The sequence below is a fragment of the Pan troglodytes genome, chromosome 9 (genome assembly GCF_028858775.2).
Source record: "Pan troglodytes isolate AG18354 chromosome 9, NHGRI_mPanTro3-v2.0_pri, whole genome shotgun sequence".
NCBI classification, from domain to species: Eukaryota; Metazoa; Chordata; class Mammalia; order Primates; family Hominidae; genus Pan; species Pan troglodytes.
This window is the reverse complement of record NC_072407.2, coordinates 73495713-73515966: the sequence shown is the minus strand read 5'-3', so window position 1 is coordinate 73515966 and position 20254 is coordinate 73495713. Positions and strand designations below refer to the sequence as shown.

Here is a 20254-nt window from a genome sequence, read left to right as displayed (position 1 = left end):
GGACAGAGAGCTTTGCCTCAGCCACTCATTTCAGGTATCAGTGTAAACCCTGATTTATAGCCCATCGGTTAGAAGCTTGGGAGGATGGACTCGTGATTGGCATCTGTATTAGTCCATTTTCACACTGCCGATAAAGACATACCTGAGACTGGGCAATTTACAAAAGAAAGAAGTTTAATGGACTCACAGTTCTACCTGGCTGGGGAGGCCTCACAATCATGGTGGAAGGTGAAAGGCACATCTCACATGGTGGCAGACAAGATAAGAGAACTTGTGCAGGGAAACTCCCATTCATAAAATCATCAGATCTCGTGAGACTTATTCACTATCATGAGAACAGCACAGGAAACACCCACCCCCGTGATTCAATTACCTCCCACTGGGTCCCTCCCACAACACAGGGGAATTGTGAGAGCTACAGTTCAAGATGAGATTTGGGTGGGGACAGAGGAAAACCATGTCAGCCTCTGAAGTGGGGACAGTCTTGTGGGACTGAGCCCTTCGCCTGTGGGATCTGAAATGAACTCTGTTTCAGGATGGGAGTGAATTGCAGGACACCCAGCTGGTGTCAGAGAATCGGTCAGTGTGGAAAGAGGCAGAAAATTGAGTAGTGTGGGGAAAACCCGCACATCAGGAATGAGAGTGTTCTGTGTGACAGTGTAGAGAAACTACGTTTTTCTCAGATTCATGCTGACAACAGAAGCAATACCACAGGTAGAAGAAAACAGAGAGGGCCTCTTTCTGGTCCAGCCACAGAGTGGAGGCCGTTTTTGACTTTCACCTTCCTCTGTGGGTCCAGCTCTCTCTTGCTTGTTGGCTCTGAGGATTATTTTATTTTTTCAACAGCTCAGTGACTTAAAAAATATATGTTTTAAATACAGCACTTTAAAACTTTATTTATTTATTTAGAGATGGAATCTCATTCTGTCACCCAGGCTGGAGTGCAGTGGTGCAGTCTGGGCTCACTGCACCCTCTGCTTCCCGGGTTCAAGCGATTCTCCTGCCTCAGCCTCCTGAGTAGCTGGGATACAGGCGCCCACCACCATGCCCGGCTCATTTTTGTATTTTTAGTGGAGACAGGGTTTCACCATGTCCTTTGAGAAGTTCCAGGTTGTGAATAGTGTCTAGTCAACCTTACTTACTAAAACAGAAACTCAGAAGCACATTCTAAAAATTCCGTGTTGTTGAGTTTTCACTTTCTTGTCACAGTTCCATCAGACACTCACGGCCTGCCATCCTGTGAGAAGGTGGCTTCCCGAGCAGCCTCCCGTGCTCTGCTGTTACAGACGCCTGGGTCTGGGGGCTCCAGCCTTGCAGCCCACCTCCTCCTCCGCCAGCTCCTGCCTTCCCTCCCCATGAGTCGAACATGCTGGACTTTGGTCTAGGCCCTCCAGCCTCCGGAACTGGGAGAAATGGTGTCTGTTGTTCCGTCTTCCAGGCTTACTCTGTGGGTTTTGTTCTGGCAGCCCGAGCTGACAGAGGCAGCAGGGAAGGGACAGTTGGGGGCCTGAAGCAGAGGTCTAGGTAGGGAGGTGTCACAAGAAGGCAGGAAGGAGGTGTCTTAGGATGTCTTCCAGGAGATGCTGTGGGATTTGGCGACTTGTAGGGGAGAGAAGCCCAAGGGGCCTCCCAATTCTGTGTCCTGGAAGATGGGAAAGATGGTGATGCCCCAAGCCAAGTGGATACCACGGCTGAGTTGTGCCCCCTGGTACATATGTTGGAGTCCTCACTGCAGTATCTCAGAATGGCACCTTATTTGGAGATAGATCTTTACAGGGGTGATTAGTTAAAATGTGGACATAATGGAGTAGGGTAGGCCCTAATCTAATCTGTGTCCTTATACAAAGAGATGAGGACGCAGACACACACAGAGGGACGAGCACATGAGGATATAGGGATGGCGGCATCAGTAAGCCACGGAGGGAGGTCTCAGGAGGACCCGGCCCTGAGGCACCTCGATGGCAGATTCTGGCCTCCAAACTGTGAGACGATCCACTCCCGTTGCATAAGCCACATGGTTTGTGGGGCAGCCCTAGCAAACTCACACAGCAGGGAACGGGGGGTTCCCAAATGCCTGGGAGTGCAACTCTGTGAAAATTGTACATTTATCTAATCACACAGAAGTTGAAACAAAAGAATCACAACGCAAACTCGTGGGAGGTGTGGATCGTATTTATTTAGAAGATCCAGCCTAGGCACTTACAAGGCGAAGCCCTGGGGAAAGAAACAAGGCCAGGTCAGAGGTAGAAGAGGAGACTGGGCGCCCCTCCTCCTCAGGAGAGGATCCTGGGGTCTCTAATAATTCTGAGTCCTCTAGGTTAACTCCAGAAACAATCGGAGCTGTGGCAGCTCAGGCAGGATGAAGATGAAGGGTGGAGGAGCCAGGAGGTTGCAGGGACCGGGGAGAGGCGGCAGCAGGTCAGAGGATTTCAGTTTCAGTGTGTTTCCAGCAGGCTCACAGGAGGGGCCCAGGGATGTGGGATCTTGAAGCCCTGAGAAGGTTGAAGTGATGAGGTCAGGAAAGGAAGAGGGGATTCTGTGAGGGTTGATGGGCAGCATCCAGCATGCCAGAAGCCCTCATGACCTCAGAGGCTGAGCAGCTGAGTACTGAGCCCTGGACGCTAGGCTGCCTTAGTCCAGAGGAGGACAGACTCAGAGATGTGCTTCAGGAATTCAGGACACAGCTCCAGTCATTCCTGGAGAGCCCAGATCTGTGGGACCAGCTGAGATTTGTAGGCAGAGCCTCAGATCTTGCACTGGCAGCAAATTGGGACACAGCAGCTGGACTGGGAACAGCAGGGCTTGCAGCAGCTGGACTGGCAGCAGGATGACCCACAGCCTGAAGAGCAGCTGCAGGGCTTACAACAGCTGGACTGGGAACAGCAGGGTTTGCAGCAGCTGGACTGGCAGCAGGATGACCCACAGCCTGAAGAGCAGCAGAAGGGCTTACAGCAGCTGAACTGGGAACAGCAGGGCTTGCAGCAGCTGGACTGGCAGCAGGATGACCCACAGCCTGAAGAGCAGCTGCAGGGCTTACAACAGCTGGACTGGGAACAGCAGGGTTTGCAGCAGCTGGACTGGCAGCAGGATGACCCACAGCCTGAGGAGCAGCAGCAGGGCTTATAGCAGCTGCACTGGGAGCAGCCACAAGAACCACAGCCTCCCTTGGAGCCCCCACAGGAGCCACAGCCCCCCTTGGAGCCCCCACAGGAGCCACAGCCCCCCTTGGAGCCCCCACAGGAGCCACAGCTGGAGGAGGAACACGCTGGCACACAGCAGCACACGGGCTTGCAGCAGCAGATGGGCACACAGCAGCTAGAGCCACATCCCCCACAGCCAGAGCTGCAGCCCCCACAGCTGGAGCCACAGCCCCCACAGCCGGAGCCACAGCCCCCACAGCCAGAGCCACAGCCCCCACAGCCGGAGCCACAGCCTCCAGAGCAGCCACAGCAGCCCATGGTTCCAGTGGGTTGAGGGTGGAGCAGGTAGAGGAGCAGGTGAGAGGGAGGTGTGCAGGTGTGGAGCTCCCTGAGCCTGGGCCCTTTATATACCTGCCCAGGTGTTTATACTGAACACATGAATACTTCTGTTGTTGTTTCTGCTATTTCACATGCACGAGTGTTATTTTTAATCTCTTCACAATCCCATGAGCCACCATCAGCTCCAGCCAAGCTCTCCTTTCCTTGGTTTCTAAATTTGGCCTCTTCCTCATAGGGTTTCCCTTTGTTAGAAGACACTGGGCTCCCTCTCCAGCAGGTGTCCCGGGAGCCTGGGAGACAGTGGTGGCTTGGCTGGCGGGTGGACCATTTTCCTTGGCGCTCAGGGCTCTCCTCAGCAATGCAGACCCTCCACCCCCTGGCATTGGTGTTTATATCAACGGTGGTCATTTTGTAAAAAAATTAAATTAAATTAAAACTAACAAAATAAGCTGAAAGAAAAGGCTGTCTATAGGTTCCACCACTTAAAAATTTCCAGTATAAATATTTTGTCAAATTTGTAAAACAAAGTTTTGAAGAGCGTGGATTTGAGTGTGGCCCTGGTTCTCCTTTGTCTTTCTTACCTCTTCTTCCTGTGGTTCGGCTCACTCCTCCAGACACGGATTAGACCCACGTTCCCTTCAGGCAAGCTGGGCTCACAGAGGGAACAGAGGAACGGGACCCTTTCTAATGCTTTCAAGTTTTCCTCAATTAAGTCTTTGTAAAAATTCCACAAATCAACAGATATGCTTCAAATTTATTCTCCTTGAAGGCTACAAAAATTTTGATTAGCCATCCTCTCTAATGTACTTTTATTTTCCGAAAGATTAATTTTAATTTTGTATTGAGGTAAAATTTACATGCAGTGAAATGCTTTTTTTTTGAGACTGAATCTCACTGTGTTGCCCAGGCTGGAGTGCAGTGGCATGATCTCGGCTCACTACAACCTCTGCCTCCCGAGTTCAAGCAATTCTCCTGCCTCAGCCCCCTGAGTAGCTGGGATTACAGGCGTGTGCCACCATGCCTAGCTAATTTTTGTATTTTTAGTAGAGAGGGGGTTTCACCATGTTGGCCTGTCTGGTCTCGAACTCCTGACCTCAAGTGATCCACCTGCCTCAGCCTCCCAAAGTGTTGGGATTACAGGCATGAGCCACCACACCCGGACTGCATTTTTTTTTTTTTTTTTTTTGAGGCAGTGTCTCATTCTGTCGCCCAGGCTGGAGGGCAGTGGTGCGATCCTAGCTCACTGCAGCCTTGGCCTACCAGCCTCTGCACATACTTTAAGTGTACAATTCCATGAGTTCCGCTAAACATGTACTCGTGTGCCCATCACCCCAACCATGACCAACTGCTTCACCCCCAGAAGGTTCACTTTCACGGCCTTCCCTTCCTGCCCATCACTACAGGCACAGCTTTGCTGACTAGTTTTGCCTGCTATTGAATGTCGCGGAAATGAAATCATTAAAAATGTACTCTGGTTTCTTTCCCTCACGATGTTATTGTGTGTGTCAATGATTTGCCCTTCTTCTTCTTCTTCTTTTTTTTTTTTTTTGAGACAGGGTCTTGCTCTGTCACCCAGGCTGGAGTGCAGAGTGGTGCGCTCATGGCTCACTGCAGCCTCGACCTCCTGGGCTCAGGCAATCCACCTGCCTCAGCCTCCCAACGTGCTGGGATTACAGGCATGAGCCACCACGTCTGGCCTTATTCTTCTTTTTTAATCATCGCGTAGTGTTTCGTGTAAAAATACTCTCCACGGCGTTCCTCCATTCTCCTGTTCATAGATATTTGAATTGTTCGCAGTTTGGGGCGATGATAAATAACACATAATCATGCCTTCCAGTCCTTCCGTATTCATGTTTTTGGTTTTAATTTTTTGGTTAAATATTGAGGACTGGCCTTGCTAGACCATAGAGTAGTGTATGCTTAACTTTCTAAGAAACAGACAGCTTTCCAAATGCTCAAGCTGCTTTCCCCTCTCCTCAGCAATGCCTGAGAGCGTCCGCTGCCCCAGGCCTGTCAGTACCGCCATTGGGTTTTCAAATGTGAGGCGTTGGATGGGTGTAAAATTGCCTCTCATGTGGATTTTGATCTGCGTTTCTCTGATGACTAATGTTTGTGAGGATCTTTTCTTGCACTTACTGGTCATTTTCACATCTTTCTTGTTAAAAGGTTTTGTTAAAATTGTTTGCCCACTTTATTGTAGGGTTTTTTTTGTCTTTTTGTTATTGAGATGTTGGAACTCTTCATAAATTCGATATCAAGAATATATGAATGAAATGCTTTGCCATATGTATGTATATATATATATTTACACATGTATTTTATATACATGCATATATGTGTGAAGGGGGCCAGCCCCTCCACACCTGTGGGTATTTCTCATCAGATGGGACGACAGACTGAGAAAAGAAATAAGACACAGAGACAAAGTATAGAGAAAGAAAAGTGGGCCCAGGGGACCAGCACTCAGCATATGGAGGACCTGTGCTGGCACAGGCCTCTGAGTTCCCTCAGTATTTATTGATTACTATTTTCACTATCTCAGCGAGAGGAATGAGGCAGGAAAGCAGGGTGATAGTGGGGAGAAGGTCAGCAAGAAAACGTGTGAGCAAAGCAATCTGTGTCACAATTAAGTTCAAGGGGAGGTACTATGCCTGGATGTGCACCTAGGCCAGATTTATGCTTCTCTCCACCCAAACATCTCAGTGGAGTAAAGAATAACAGAGCAGCATTGCTGCCGACATGTCTCGCCTCCTGCCACAGGGGGGTTTTTCTGTTATCTCAGAATAGAACAAATGTACAATCGGGTTTTACACTGAGACATTCAGTTCCCAGGGACAGGCAGGAGACAGAGGCCTTCCTCTTATCTCAACTGCAAGTGGCCTTCCTCTTTTACTAATCCTCCTCAGCACAGACCCTTCATGGGTGTCGGGCTGGGGGACGGTCTTTCCCATCCCACGAGGCCAGATCTCAGGCTATCACATGGGGGGAAACCTTGGACCATACCCGGGTTTCCAGGGCAGAGGTCCCTGCGGCTTTCAGCAGTGCATTGTGCCCCTGGTTACTCGAGACTGGAGAATGGCGATGACTTTTACCAAGCATACTGCCTGTAAACATTTTGTTAACAAGGCACATCCTGCACAGCCCTAGATCTCTTAAACCTTGATTCCATACAACACATGTTTTTGTGAGCTCAAGGTTGGGGCAAAGTTACAGATTAACAGGATCTCAGGGCAAAGCAATTGTTCAGGGTACAGGTCAAAATGGAGTTTCTGATGTCTTCGTTTTCTACATAGACACAGTAACAGTCTGATCTCTCTTTCTTTTCCCTACATATGTGTATATAAAATATATATGTATGTATAATACATAACATATAATTTTTCAGTATTTGATTTGCCTTATTATTAACTTATTTTTATAGGGAAACGTTTTTGATTTTGAAGTGCAATTTAACATTTGTTTCTTTGACAGCTAGTGCTTTCTTGTGACCTTTTTGAAAACTCTCTTTCCTAGCTTTTCCTCTAGAAGCATTAGAGTTTTTGTTTCTATATTTAGTTCTATGCTGGATCTCAAGCTAATTTTTGTGTGTAATGTGAGGTAGGAGTTGAGATCCATTTTTTCACATTTTCATCCAATTGTTTCAGCAACATTTGATAAAAAGACTATCGTGGCCAGGCGCAGTGGCTCACGCCTGTAATCCAGGCACTTTGGGAGGCCGACGAGGTAAGATAACCTGAGGTAAGGAGTTCAAGACCAGCCTGGCCAACATGGCGAAACTCCATCTCTACTAAAAATACAAAAATTAGCTGGGCATGGTGGTGGGCGCCTGTAATCGTAGCTACTCAGGAGGCTGAGGCAGGAGAATCGCTTGAACCCAGGAGGCGGAGGTTGCAGTGAGCCAAGATTGTGGCACTGCACTCCAGCCTGGGCGACAAAGTGAGACTCCGTCTCAAAACAAACAAACAAACAAAGGTGGTTTGCCTGTAATCCCAGCACTTTGGGAGGCCTATATGGGCAGATCACCTGAGGTCATGAGTTCAAGACCAGCCTGACCAACATAGAGAAACCCTGTCTCTACTAAAAATGCAAAATTAGGTGGGTGTGGTGGCACAGGCCTGTAATCCCAGCTACTCGGGAAGCTGAGGCAGGAGAATTGCTTGGACCCGGGAAGTGGAGGTTGCAGTGAGCCAAGATCATCCCATTGCACTCCAGCCTGGGCAACAAGAGCAAAATTCCATCTGAAAAATGAATAAATAAATAAATGACTATATAAACAAATAAATAAACCAACCATCCTTATCCCACTGAAATCGCTGGTGTTTTTAATGAGAATCAGCCGACACTATGGCGAGTTTGTTCCTGTGTCCTGCTCCGCAGGTCTGTATGCTGCTTCCTAATGCAAACACAGCGTCACTGTGACATTATGGGAGATTTTGAAGTCAAGTATTGTGAGACTTCAACTTCATTCTTCTTTTTAAAGATTGTTTTCTTTTTTTCAATTCCTTTGCTTTTCCAATGAAATTTTAGAACCAACTTGATCATCTCAACAACAAAAACATAAATGGATATGGAGGCACATAGATGATAGATGGATGGATAGATAGATAGACAGATACACAGATGATTCTGAAGAATTGAACTATGTAATTATGGAGGCTGAGCAGCTCCATAATCTGCTGTCTGTAAGCTGAAGGTGTCCCCTGCTTGTTTCCAGACTGAGTCTGGTTCCCCGATCACTCTGACCAAGATTCATGCTAAGATGCTCCCTCAGTGACCACTCCACACATAGCCAGCTTCTCCAGGCCCCATACAGGGTCTCCCTTCACTCATTATCCAAGATTCCTTGGGTTGGGGGGACCATCTGGTCTTGAAAATATTCACTAGCGGCAATGGTGCATGCCTGTAGTACCAGCTACTCGAGAGACTGAGGCAGGAGGATCCTTTGAGCCTAGGAGTTGAAGACTAGCCTGGGCAACACAGTGAGACTCTACCTCTATTGAAAAAAAAAAAAAAAAAGAAAAGAGGAAGAAGAAGGAAAAAAAGAAAATAATCACAAACAAGTAAACAAGCTGACCATGTCTTTTATTTATTTATTTATTTAAGACAGGGTCTCACTCTGTCACCCAGGCTGGAGTATAGTGGTGCAATCATAACTCACTGTAGCCTCAACTTCCCAGGCTCAAGAGATTCTTCCACCTCAGCCTCCCCATTAGCTGGGACTGCAGGTGTGCACCACCACAGCTAATTTTTTAATTTTTCTGTAGAAAAAAAATTAAAAAATTATTAGCCCAGCTAATAATTTAGCCCAGCTAATTATTTTATTTTTCTGTAGAGACGGGGTCTTGCTATGTCACCCAGGCTGGTCTTGAACTCCTGAGCTAAAGTGTTCCTTCTTCCTTAACCTCCAAAAATACTGGGCTTACAGGAGTAAGCCACCATGCCAAGCCCAAGCTGACCACTTCTAAAAGTGTCCTCCACTCAAGCAGCTCATTTACTTAACAATATCACTTATTCCCACACCCCTGCCTCCCAAATCTCTTCCCTGTCTTTGCAGAACCAGCTGTCTTAAATACATTTTCCACAGTCATATTTACAGTGCAAATTTTAAGTAAAATTGCAATGCTTGCAAAAAAGAAGGAAATGTAGGATTCTGTGATGTCACTGAAAGTGACATTGGAGAACATCTGCTGGGAGCCAGGCAAGGCCACTGCAGTGAAGATCAGGCAGTTCACCCTAAAAGAGAAGCTGGCCAAGGAGACAAGATAAGGACTTCCCAATGGGGTGAGTTGACCTCGAAGAGAGGCGTTCGTGAAGGATGAGAAGGAGCTCAGTTGTTTTTGCAACGTGATTCTGTAACGTCATTCTGTAACGTCTTCAGCGTCATTCTGTAACGGCCAACTGTGAAATGAAGGATGTTGCAACAGGCAATCCTATGATTTTATCAAAAAAATGCATAAAATATCCAACACGTGATTTTCTCTTTGTTGATTTCATGGAGAGTTACAAACTATGTCCTAAATCTTGCTAACAATTATGTGACATCTGTTCATTTTTAAGGAAGGTTTTGTGGGGTTTTTTGTTGTTTGTTTGTTTGTTTGTTTGTTTGACAGAGTCTCGCTGTGTCACCAGGCTGGAGTTCAGTGGCAGGATCTTGGCTCACTGCAACCACTGCCTTCCAGGTTCAAGCAATTCTCCTGCCTCAGCCTTCCAAGTAGCTGGGACTACAGATGCGTGCTACCCCGCCCGGCTAGTTTTTGTATTTTTAGTATAGATGAGGTTTCACCATGTTGACCAGGATGATCTTGATCTTTTGACCTCGTGATCCACCCGCCCCAGCCTCCCAAAGTGCTGGGATTACAGGCATGAGCCACCGCGCCTGGCCGGTTTGGGGTTTCTTTTGATTTCTCTTCTACCCCCCACACCACAAGCACAGACAGCATTGGTTCTGCTGGGCCTATTTCCAACAATGGCCGGCAGCAGGCCTTTCTTTGGTGCCTGTTACTGTGATAGTGAGGCTATCTTTAATCTGCAGGTCACTTGGTCCAGCCTGGGCCAAAGACTTCCCCCTCTTCCCTGGAGAAACCTCTTTATTACACAGCAAGACACAAATTTACCCACAGGAGCCACAGGCCAAGCAAAGAGAACGCCCGGTGAGCCACAGTGGGGAGAAGTTTCTGGCATCTTCTGGATCCACTGACCCCACAGCAGCCCCTCCTGCCCCACTGGCAAGGCTGGAGGCAGCCACCAACTCCCTACCTGTGGTGTGGTCCGCCCTCATGGAATCTCATCAGAGTGTACCCTTAAAGACGGTTCTTTTCATTTCTGCTTTAATTGTCCTTTGCTGCTCAAAGGCCTTCTAAGTCTTATCATTTACCAGGCAGAACTGAGAACTCTGTAGCTCCCCAGGTTTCTCCAGGCTTTCTAGAACTTTCCTCCTGGCTGAAACCAGCCGGTTCTTTCGAGCTCACCCTGTTCTTGTAATGCTTTGATAAATGCAGCCACAACAACCCATGCGGGAGTGGCATTGTGTTTTCTGAACTCTTCCCTCAGGGATACACGATCTAGGACAGTCTTACCAAACACATAATAACTACCTTTCTCGCCTCCGATAGCTTTCCTTTCCACCCACCCCCTGACCAATAAACCAAGGCCACAATGCTATGTTTTTGTTCTGGTAGGTTTCTGGGTCAACCAGGATAGACCAATTACGCTGCTCACACGCGCCACCCCCATGTTTCAGTGACTTCACACGACACAGGCTTACTTCTTGTTCACATCGCAGGTCACTGCACATCAGCTGGTGACTCTGCTCTGTACTTCGTCACTCTGGGACTCAGTCGGAAGCAGCAGCCACTGCTTGGAACGTTAGTGGTCATGGTGGGAGAAGAAAGAGAGAATGCAGGAAACTGCAGCAGGTGCTTCAAACTTCTTCCCACTGACGCAAACAAATCACATGGCCACACCTGACTTAGAGAGGGCTCATGAAAGGGCCACCCTATTACCTGCCATCCAACCTGTTCCCAGAAGGAGAGGAGAACCAGGATGCCTACAAATAGCCCTAATTATCACCCCATTCTGTGCTCTGCGTGGCAATGCTGCCAGTCCTATAGATAGGTTTTTGGCTAAATGAGCTTAAGTTTTTCATTTTTACTCTAACATATGCATTTAAGGCTATAAATTTTCCACTGATTTGGCTGCATGCAGTAAATTTGATAGCCCCATTATTTCATTAGGGGTTACAGAATGATGAGTTTCTAATTCTATGATTTCTTCTTTATTTATAAACTGGAATACTTCCTCTAATTTTGTTACCATAAGATAGAGTTTGTCTGTCAGAGATAGAATAAGTGCCTGATTATTTTCCTTTACTTAGTCATCTTTAAAATAATGAACTGATTCCTAGAATCCTCTAAAGGCAACTAAGTTTTACAGTTTGCATAGTATCTGTATTATTATTTTTTGTGTATGATTACTCACTCCTAGTTTAAACATATTTGATGTGTATCAGTCCATTTAAGAAATTGGTGTTCAGATTGTCCCAAGTCTGTCTACAGAGAGTTTCTCTAGGTTTGCCTCTCACCCTTTTTTTTTTTTTTCTTTTTTCTGAGACAGAGTTTTGTTCTTGCTGCTCAGGCAGGAGTGCAATGGCGCCATCTCAGCTCACTGCAATCTTTGCCTCTCAGGTTCAAAGGGTTCTGCTGCCTCAGCCTCCCATGTAGCTGGGATTACAGGCATGCACCACCACACCCGGCTAATTTTCTGTATTTAGTAGAGACAGGGTTTCACCATGTTGGTCAGGCTGGTCTCGAACTCCTGACCTCAAGTGATCCACTCGCCTCAGCAGGCATGCACCACCACACCTGGCTAATTTTTTGTATTTAGTAGAGACAGGGTTTCACCATGTTGGTCAGGTTGGTCTCGAACTCCTGACCTCAAGTGATCCACTCGCCTCAGCCTCCCAAAATGCTGGGATTACAGGCATGAGCCACCTTGCCCGGCTGACTCTTTAGTTCTTTTGATGTGACTGCATTAGTCTTAGTTATCATCTCTGCTTTCTGGGATAACAAGATGTTCTAGATTTGTCTTGTTCGCTTCCAGCCCATTCACCAGAGAAGCCAGGTTCCAGGTAGATACAATAAATAGCATTTGAAGATAACAAACAGTCTTGGTGCTAGGAGTGTTCACTGCTACAGGATGGCTCATTATTTCTAAGTCTTCCAATGGAGGAGGAAACTACTTTTATTTGGATAAAAAACATCATGATTTCATATTGATATATCTAATTCAAATTCAGGATGACAAGGTTTTTACTTAACCTCATCAGTTCCACACCAAAAATTCTAGTTCTGATACCAACCTAATTATGCATTTGCTTTTTCCATACAGCATTCACAGCAGAATAACGACACTACTGCTGCCACCATGACTACTAAAAATAGCTTAGGAATTTTATTTTTGTGTTCTTTCTATGCTTAGGACATATCCCACCAATAAATTGCTGTGTTTCCAAATAACTTGAAATAATTCAACTCTATTAATATTGCCTTTTTTTTTTTTTTTTTTGACGGAGTCTTGCTCTGTCGCCCAGAATGGAGTGCAGTGGCGCAATCTCGACTCATCACAACCTCCCCCTCCCAGGTTGAAGCCATTCTCCTCCCTCAGCCTCCGAAGTAGCCAGGATTACAGACACGTGCCACCACACTCAGCTAATTTTTATATTTTTAGTAGAGACAGGGTTTCACCATGTTGGCCAGTCAGGTCTCAAACTCCTAACCTCAAGTGATCCGCCTGCCTCGGCCTCCCAAAGTGCTTGGATTATAGGCGTGAGCCACTACGCCCGGCCCTTTCAAAATTCTTAAAAAGCAATATTGGCTTGGTGCTAGGAGTGTTTATTTACAGAGGCAACAGGCTGTGTAACAACAAAGACAATCAGAGTAAGTTGGTTACAAAAACTTCCCAAAGGAAGATGGCAGAGGCCTGGACCAGGGAAAGGAGGCAAGTCTGAACTCCCCAGAGTTTTCAGCAGCCTCTTCTGCTTCTGTGGCCCTGGCCTGAGGAACAGTCCTGTCTCCATCAGATCAATAGCTGGAAAGACCTAGGAAGAAAGGGGTTCTGAGAAAAGAGGGGTCAGCCAGGAAGGAGACGAGAGGCAGAGGAGACAGCCAGCCCCATCCTAGCACCTTCCAGCAACATCAGCATCAGACCCACGCAGTCCGAAACACAACAAGAACAAGAAAACAATAGCCATAGCCATAGTAATGACCCCGAACAACAGAGAAATCAGCAAGATATGTGTTTCAGTTTGTCGGCATGGTATTTTTATTAGTTTGCAACTTTTCATTTAAGATAAAGCAGAGTGTTGGACAGGCAAAGCCACTCCAAGGAAGCCTCTTAAACGCCCACCTTGTTGCAGGTGGGACACTCATGCCCAGCTGCTCCAGCTGGAAAAGACAGGACTTCAAGTGGGTTCAGGAGCTCAGGCCTCTGAATACACAAGCAAAGGTGAGGCTAGCGGGTGAGGGGTGATTCAGCCACAGTTGCAGTTGACTTGGGAAGAGAATTTGTTAGGAGGGAATGGACATTAATTAGGGTGGACTCTCCTTAGGAAAAGGCAGGCAGATATGGCTTCATCTTATAGTAAGGAATGGACCCTGAGCAGTGGTTTGGGGCTCAACGATGAAGGACAGGTCACAGCTTCGGAAAATGGGGTTAGCAGGACTCACATGAGACCTGAGTCCAGAGCCTCAGATCTTACACTGGCAGCACACGGGGACACAGCAGCTAGACTGGGAGCAGCAGGGATTGCAGCAACTGGACTGGCAGCAGGATGACCCACAGCCTGAGGAACAGCAGCAGGGCTTACAGCAGCTGGACTGGCAGCAGCAGGGCTTACAGTAGCTGGACTGGCAGCAGCAGGGCTTACAGCAGCTGGACTGGCAGCAGGATGACCCACAGCCTGAGGAGCAGCAGCAGGGCTTATAGCAGCTGCACTGGGAGCAGCCACAAGAACCACAGCCCCCCTTAGAACCCCCACAAGAGCCACAGCCCCCCTTGGAGCCCCCACAGGAGCCACAGCCTCCCTTGGAGCCCCCACAGGAGCCACAGCTGGAGCAGGAACAGGCTGGCACACAGCAGCACACGGGCTTGCAGCAGCAGACGGGCACACAGCAGCTGGAGCCACATCCCCCACAGCCAGAGCCACAGCCCCCACAGCCGGAGCCACAGCCCCCACAGCCGGAGCCACAGCCCCCACAGCCGGAGCCACAGCCTTCGGAACAGCCACAGCAGCCCATGGTTCTGGTGGATTGAGGGTGGAGCAGGTAGAGGAGCAGGTGAGAGGGAGGTGCAGGTGTGGAGCCCCCTGAGCCTGGGCTCTTTATATACCTGTCCAGAGGTCAGGCACAATACAGGGTCCTTTCCTTGTGACTGCTTACACTATTTTTCCAGAGCTCTATTTTTTTTCCTCTTTGCTAGTGACTTCCTCCTGGCTCAGTTGAGCATCTACTTTCTTTGTTTACCAAATTTGTCTTTTTCCCCATTTGTTTTGGCCCCTACAATTAAAACCTCAGCTCCAGGCTGTCTGGTGCTTCCTGCAAAGCTCCAGGGTGCTGGTCACCTGCTCTCTGCTGACCACATGTGACCAATGGGCAACAGCCTCTGCCCACATGCTCTCATCTTTCCTGTGTTAACTCCCCCAGTAATATTAATTTTACATTTTCAGATTTCAAAATTTATCCATGGTCTTTATATTTTACTCATGCCATTCTCAGTTTTGCATTGCTCTAAAGAAATACTTGAAGCTGGGTAATTTATAAAGGAAAGAGGTTAGAATGGCTTATGGTTCTGCAGGCTGCACAAGCATGGCACCCACCTCTGCTCAGCTTCTGGGCAGGCCCTCAGGGAGCTTTTCCTCATGGTGGAAGGTGAAGCAGGAGCAGGCACACCACATCGTGAGAGTGGGAGCAAGGGGTGAGGAGGGGCCACACACTTGTGAACAACCAGATCTGAGTGAACACACTCATCACCAAGGGGATGGCGCTAAGCCAGTCATGAGGGATCCACCCCCATGACCTAAACACCTCCTTGCAGGCCCCTCCTTCAACACTGGGGATTACATTTTGACAAGAGATTTGGAGGGGACATCCCAACTGTATCATTATCCCCTTGACCCCTCAAATCTCATGTCCTTACATCGCAGAATAGAATCATCTCTTCCCAACAGTCCTCTCAATGTCTTGACTCATTCCAACATCAAGTCCAAAGTCCCAAGTCCAAGTTCCTTCCACCAATGAACTTGTGAAAATCAAAACACATTATTTACTTTGAAGATACGTGAGGGTGGAGGCATTGGGTAAACATTCCCATTCCAAAAGGGAGAAATCAGCCCATAGGAAGGGGCTACAGACCCCATGCATGTCTGAAATCCAGCAGGGCAGCCATTAAATCTTAAAGCTCCAAAATAATGTCCTTGGACTCCCAGTCCCACATCCAGGGTACACTGGAGTGAGGGGTGGGCTCCTAAGGCCTTGGGGAACTCCACCCTTGTGGCTTTGCAAGGTTCGCACCCTGCAGCTACTCTCATGGGTTGGAGTTGTGTGCCTGCAGCTTCTCCATGCTCAAGATGTAAGCTGCCAGTGGCTCTACCATTCTGGGGCCTGGAGGATGGTGTCCTCCTTCCCACAGCTCAATTAAGCAATGCCCCAGTGGGGACTCTATGTGGGCCTCCTACTCCACATTTCCCCTCTACACTGCCCTAGTATATATCCTCTGTGCGGGCTCTGCCCCTGCAGCAGGCTTCTGCCTGAGTGCCCAGGCTTTCTCATAAATCCTCTGCAATCTAGGTAGAGGATCCCAAGCCTCCTTCACTCTTGTATTCTACACACCTACAGGCTTAACACCACATGGGAGCTACCAAGGCTTATGGCTTGCACCCTCTGAAGCCAGAGTTACATTTGGGGTCTTTTGAGCTGAGGCTGGAGCTGGAGTAGCCTATGTGTGGGGAGCAGTGCTCCAAGGCTATGCAGGACAGTGAGGGCCTGGGGTGAGCCCCTGAAACCATGGTGTTCTCCTAGACCTCTAGGTCAGTGATGAGAGGGGCTGTCTCAAACACTTTTGAAATGCATTTGAAGTCTTTTCCAGTTGTGTTGGCTATTAGCACTTGGGTTTTTTTGTTTGTTTGTTTTTTGAGTCATGCTAATATCTCTAGCAGGTGGTTGCTCTATAGCCTGCTTGGATTCCTCTCCTGATAATGCTTTTTCATTCTCTGCCACATGGCCATGCTGCAAAGTTTCCAAACTTTTACACTTTGATTCCCTTTTAAATATAAATTCCAACTTTAATTCATTTATGTGCTCTTGCATGTGAGAATACGATGTTAGATTCAGTCAGGCCACAGCTTGAATGTTTGCTGCTTAGAAATTTTTTCCACTAGATATCCTAAGTCATCACTCCTAAGTAGAAATTTTCAGAGCCCCCTAGGGCATGAAGCACAATACGGTCAAGCTCTCTGCCAAGGCGTAACACAAGTGATCTTTGTTTTAGTTTTCAGTAAGTTCCTCATTTCCATCTGAGACCTCATCAGGCTGGACTTCATTGTTCTTATCACTTTAATTATTTTGGACACAACCATTTAACCAGTCTCAAAGGAGTTCCCACCTTTTCCTCATCTTTCTGTCTTCTTCTGAGCCCTCCAAAAATCTTCCAATCTCTGGCCATTACCCAGTTCCAAAGTCACCTCCACATTTTCAGGTGTCTTTATAGCAACATACCATTCCTGGTACAATTTTCTGTATTTTTTGTGTTGCCATAAAGAAATACCTGAGGCTGGGTAATTTATAAATAAAAAAGGTTTAATTGGCTCATGGTTCTGCAAGTTGTACAAGCATGGCACCGACATCTGCTCAGCTTCTGGTGAGGCCCTCAGGGAGCTTTTATTCATGGTAGAAGGCAAAGCAGGAGCAGGCATGCCACATGGTGACAGCTGAGAAAGAGAGAGCTGGTGGAGGGACAGAGGCCACACATTTTTTTTTTGAGATGGAGTTTTGCTCTTGTTACTCAGGCTGGAGTACAATGGCATGATCTCGGCTCACCGCAACCTCCGCTTCCCAGGTTCAAGTGATTCTCCTGCCTCAGCCTCCCGAATAGCTGGTAGTACAGGCATGTGCCACCACACCTGGCTAATTTTGTATTTTTAGTAGAGACAGGGTTTCTCCCTGTTGGTCAGGCTGGTCTAGAACTCCTGACCTCAGGTGATCTGCCCACCTCAGCCTCCCAAAGTGTTGAGATGACATGCATGAGCCACCATGCCTGGTCAGTGCCACACATTTTTAAACAACCAGATCTTGCTCGAACTTACTCATCACCAAGGAGATGGTGCTAAACCATTCATGAAAAATCTACACCCATGATCCAAACACCTCCCAGCAGGCCCCACCAACATAAGATTTGGAGGAGGCAAGCAAACTATATTACTGGGGATCACTTTTTTTTTTTTAGATGAAGTCTTCCTCTGTCACCTGGGCTGGATTGCAGTGACGTGATCACAGCTTACTGCACCTTCAAACTTCTGGGCTTAAGGAATCTTCCCGCCTTGGCCTCCTAGGTAGCTGGGAATATAGGCGTGTATCACCATACCCAGCTAACTTTTAAACTTTTTGTAGAGATGGGGCCTTGCCATGTTGCTCTGGCTGGTCTCAAACTCCTGGCCTCCAGTGATCCTCCTACCTTGGCCTCTCAAAGTGCTGGGATTGCAGGTGTGAGCCACTGCACCCAGACAATATCCTTTCCTTTCCTATCCAAATAAGAATAATCTATCCTCATCTTGTTGTTTGTGGGGAATCTTTTCCCCTACTCAATTATTTCTGAAAATCTCACAAGTCTCTCTGCTGTTGTTTTCTCTCTTCCCCAGGCAGAGTGTTCACTCCTCTTAGGCTGCTTACTTCAGCTGCTCAGCTGGGTTCCCTGCTCAGTTGTACTCCATGTGGGGAAAGAGGTTCCTTTATGCCATGGTCTGCATGTGTCCCCCAAAATTCATGTATTAGAAACTTCATCCCCAATGCAAGAGTGTTGGGAGGTGGGGCCTAACAAAAGGTACTTGGAATGAATTAGTGCTGCTCCAAGAAGGACTTGAGAGAGGGCATTCACCCCTTTCTGTTCTTCTGCCATGTGAGGACAACATATTCATGCTCTCTTGCCCTTCCGCCTTCCAATATGTGAAGACACAGTAAGAAGGCCCACACCAGATATCAGCACCTTGATCTTGGACTTCCCAGCCTTCAGGACTCTGAGAAAGTACATTTCTGTTCTTTATCAATTACCCAGGTCAATTATTATCTTCTAGCAGCAATAATGGACTGACGCACTCTAGTCACAAAACCATTGCTTATATGAGGCTACTTTCTTTGTTTAAGGGATGCATGCTAAAACCTGAGGAGAGCATAAGAGGGGCACATTACTGAAAAGAAACTGAAGTCTGCTTACCAGATGTCCCTGCTCCTCAAATCTCTTGGCCATGCGATTGGGCATTGTTTCACCAGTGTACTCACCTAAGAACACAGCAGCATGTCCCCAATGTACTCGCCCAAGAATACAGCAGCATGTCCTCAGCATTCTCACCCAAGAATACAGCAACATGTCACCAGCGTACTCGCCCAAGAATACAGCAACATGTCACCAGTGTACTCGCCCAAGAATACAGCAACATGTCACCAGCGTACTGGCCCAAGAATACAGCAACATGTCACCAGCGTACTGGCCCAAGAATACAGCAACATGTCACCAGCATACTCGCCCAAGAATACAGCAACATGTCACCAGCGTACTGGCCCAAGAATACAGCAACATGTCACCAGCGTACTCGCCCAAGAATACGGCAACATGTCACCAGCGTACTCGCCCAAGAATACAGCAGCATGTCACCAGCGTACTCGCCCAAGAATACGGCAACATGTCACGAGTGTACTCGCCCAAGAATACGGCAACATGTCACCAGCGTACTGGCCCAAGAATACGGCAACATGTCACCAGCGTACTCGCCCAAGAATACAGCAGCATGTCACCAGCGTACTCGCCCAAGAATACGGCAACATGTCACGAGTGTACTCGCCCAAGAATACGGCAACATGTCACCAGTGTACTCGCCCAAGCATACAGCAACATGTCACCAGTGTACTCACCCAAGAAAACAGCAACATGTCACGAGTGTACTCGCCCAAGAATACAGCAACATATCACCAGTGTACTTACCCAAGAATACAGCAACACGTCACCAATGCACTCACCCAAGAATACAGCAACATGTCACCAGCGTACTCGCCCAAGAATACAGCATCATGTCACCAGTGTACTGGCCTAAGAATACAGCAACATGTCACCAGCGTACTCGCCCAAGAATACAGCAACAGGTCACCAGTGTACTCACCCAAGAATACAGCAACAGGTCACCAGTGTACTCACCCAAGAATACAGCAACATGTCACCAGTGTACTCGCCCAAGAATACAGCAACATGTCACCAGCATACTCACCCAAGAATACAGCAACATGTCACCAGTGTACTCACCCAAGCATACAGCAACATGTCACCAGTGTACTCACCCAAGCATACAGCAACACGTCACAGCATACTCACCCAAGCATACAGCAACATGTCACCAGTGTACTCAGCCAAGCATACAGCAACATGTCACAGTGTACTCACCCAAGCATACAGCAACACGTCACCAGTGTACTCAACCAAGAATACAGCATCATGTCACCAGTGTACTCACCTGCAGAAATCCTTGAGGAGATGCTCTACCAAGATAAGAATCAGAAGAGCCCTCAAGAGGTGACTGAACTCTGTTGAAAACAGCGGGTGTGTTGTGCAGTTTCCAAGTAATTCACCTAAAACAAAGTGATAGAGACACGTTGAACATAAAAAGGGAGACGGATAACAGCAAAAATAAATAAAATAAAATGAAATGACCAGAAAGGAAAAGAAAAGGACAGACAGCAGCAAGTTGGCAGTTGGGATTTAGGGCCAAAGCACCAAACACCAAACAGGCCAAATACAGTGGCTCATGCCTGCAATCTCAGGGTGCCTGTAATCCAGGGAGGCCAAGGCAGGAGGATCACTTGAGGCCAGGAGTTCAAGACCAGCTTTGGCAATATAGGAAGATATCATCTCTAGAAAAAAAAAATTGTTTTAAATTAGCCAGGCATACTGGTGTACACCAGTAGTTCCAGCTACTCAGGAGGCTTAGGTGGGAAAATCATTGAGCCTGGGAAATCGAGTCT

General features: G+C 47.5%; 3 protein-coding genes across 20 annotated transcripts in view; all 3 read right to left on the bottom strand.

The window, feature by feature from the left end:
• Nucleotides 1–20254, bottom strand: part of NADSYN1 (NAD synthetase 1) — a 95560-nt gene that overhangs the window by 6980 nt on the left and 68326 nt on the right. For 4 of the 18 annotated variants that reach the window (XR_010147595.1, XR_010147591.1, XR_010147600.1 and 1 more), the window contains 2 exons: nt 19747–19861; nt 13275–13935 (listed from right to left, as the gene is read on the bottom strand). Coding sequence is in view for 1 of the 18 variants with exons in the window: in XM_063784247.1 (XP_063640317.1) it covers nt 20138–20143 (6 nt within the window). In the remaining 17 variants the exon portion in view is untranslated. Of the gene's footprint in view, nt 1–2158; nt 2493–12849; nt 13092–13274; nt 13936–19746; nt 19862–20041; nt 20144–20254 lie in introns of those variants that run through there. The other 14 variants (XR_010147593.1, XR_010147604.1, XR_010147597.1 and 11 more) reach the window with 8 other exon arrangements.
• Nucleotides 2654–3546, bottom strand: LOC129136443 (keratin-associated protein 5-8). Its single transcript, XM_063784255.1, has one exon. It carries the CDS (start codon nt 3456–3458, stop codon nt 2745–2747), a length of 714 nt encoding a protein of 237 aa, XP_063640325.1. The 5' UTR covers nt 3459–3546; the 3' UTR covers nt 2654–2744.
• Nucleotides 13724–14378, bottom strand: LOC134807361 (keratin-associated protein 5-7). The gene has a single exon (XM_063784256.1). It carries the CDS (start codon nt 14270–14272, stop codon nt 13724–13726), a length of 549 nt encoding a protein of 182 aa, XP_063640326.1. The 5' UTR covers nt 14273–14378.

Excerpts from the sequence above, each read along its gene's own strand:
- LOC129136443 (XM_063784255.1), bottom strand. The coding sequence starts at position 3,458 with ATGGGCTGCTGTGGCTGCTCTGGAGGCTGTGGCTCCGGCTGTGGGGGC.
- LOC134807361 (XM_063784256.1), bottom strand. The coding sequence starts at position 14,272 with ATGGGCTGCTGTGGCTGTTCCGAAGGCTGTGGCTCCGGCTGTGGGGGC.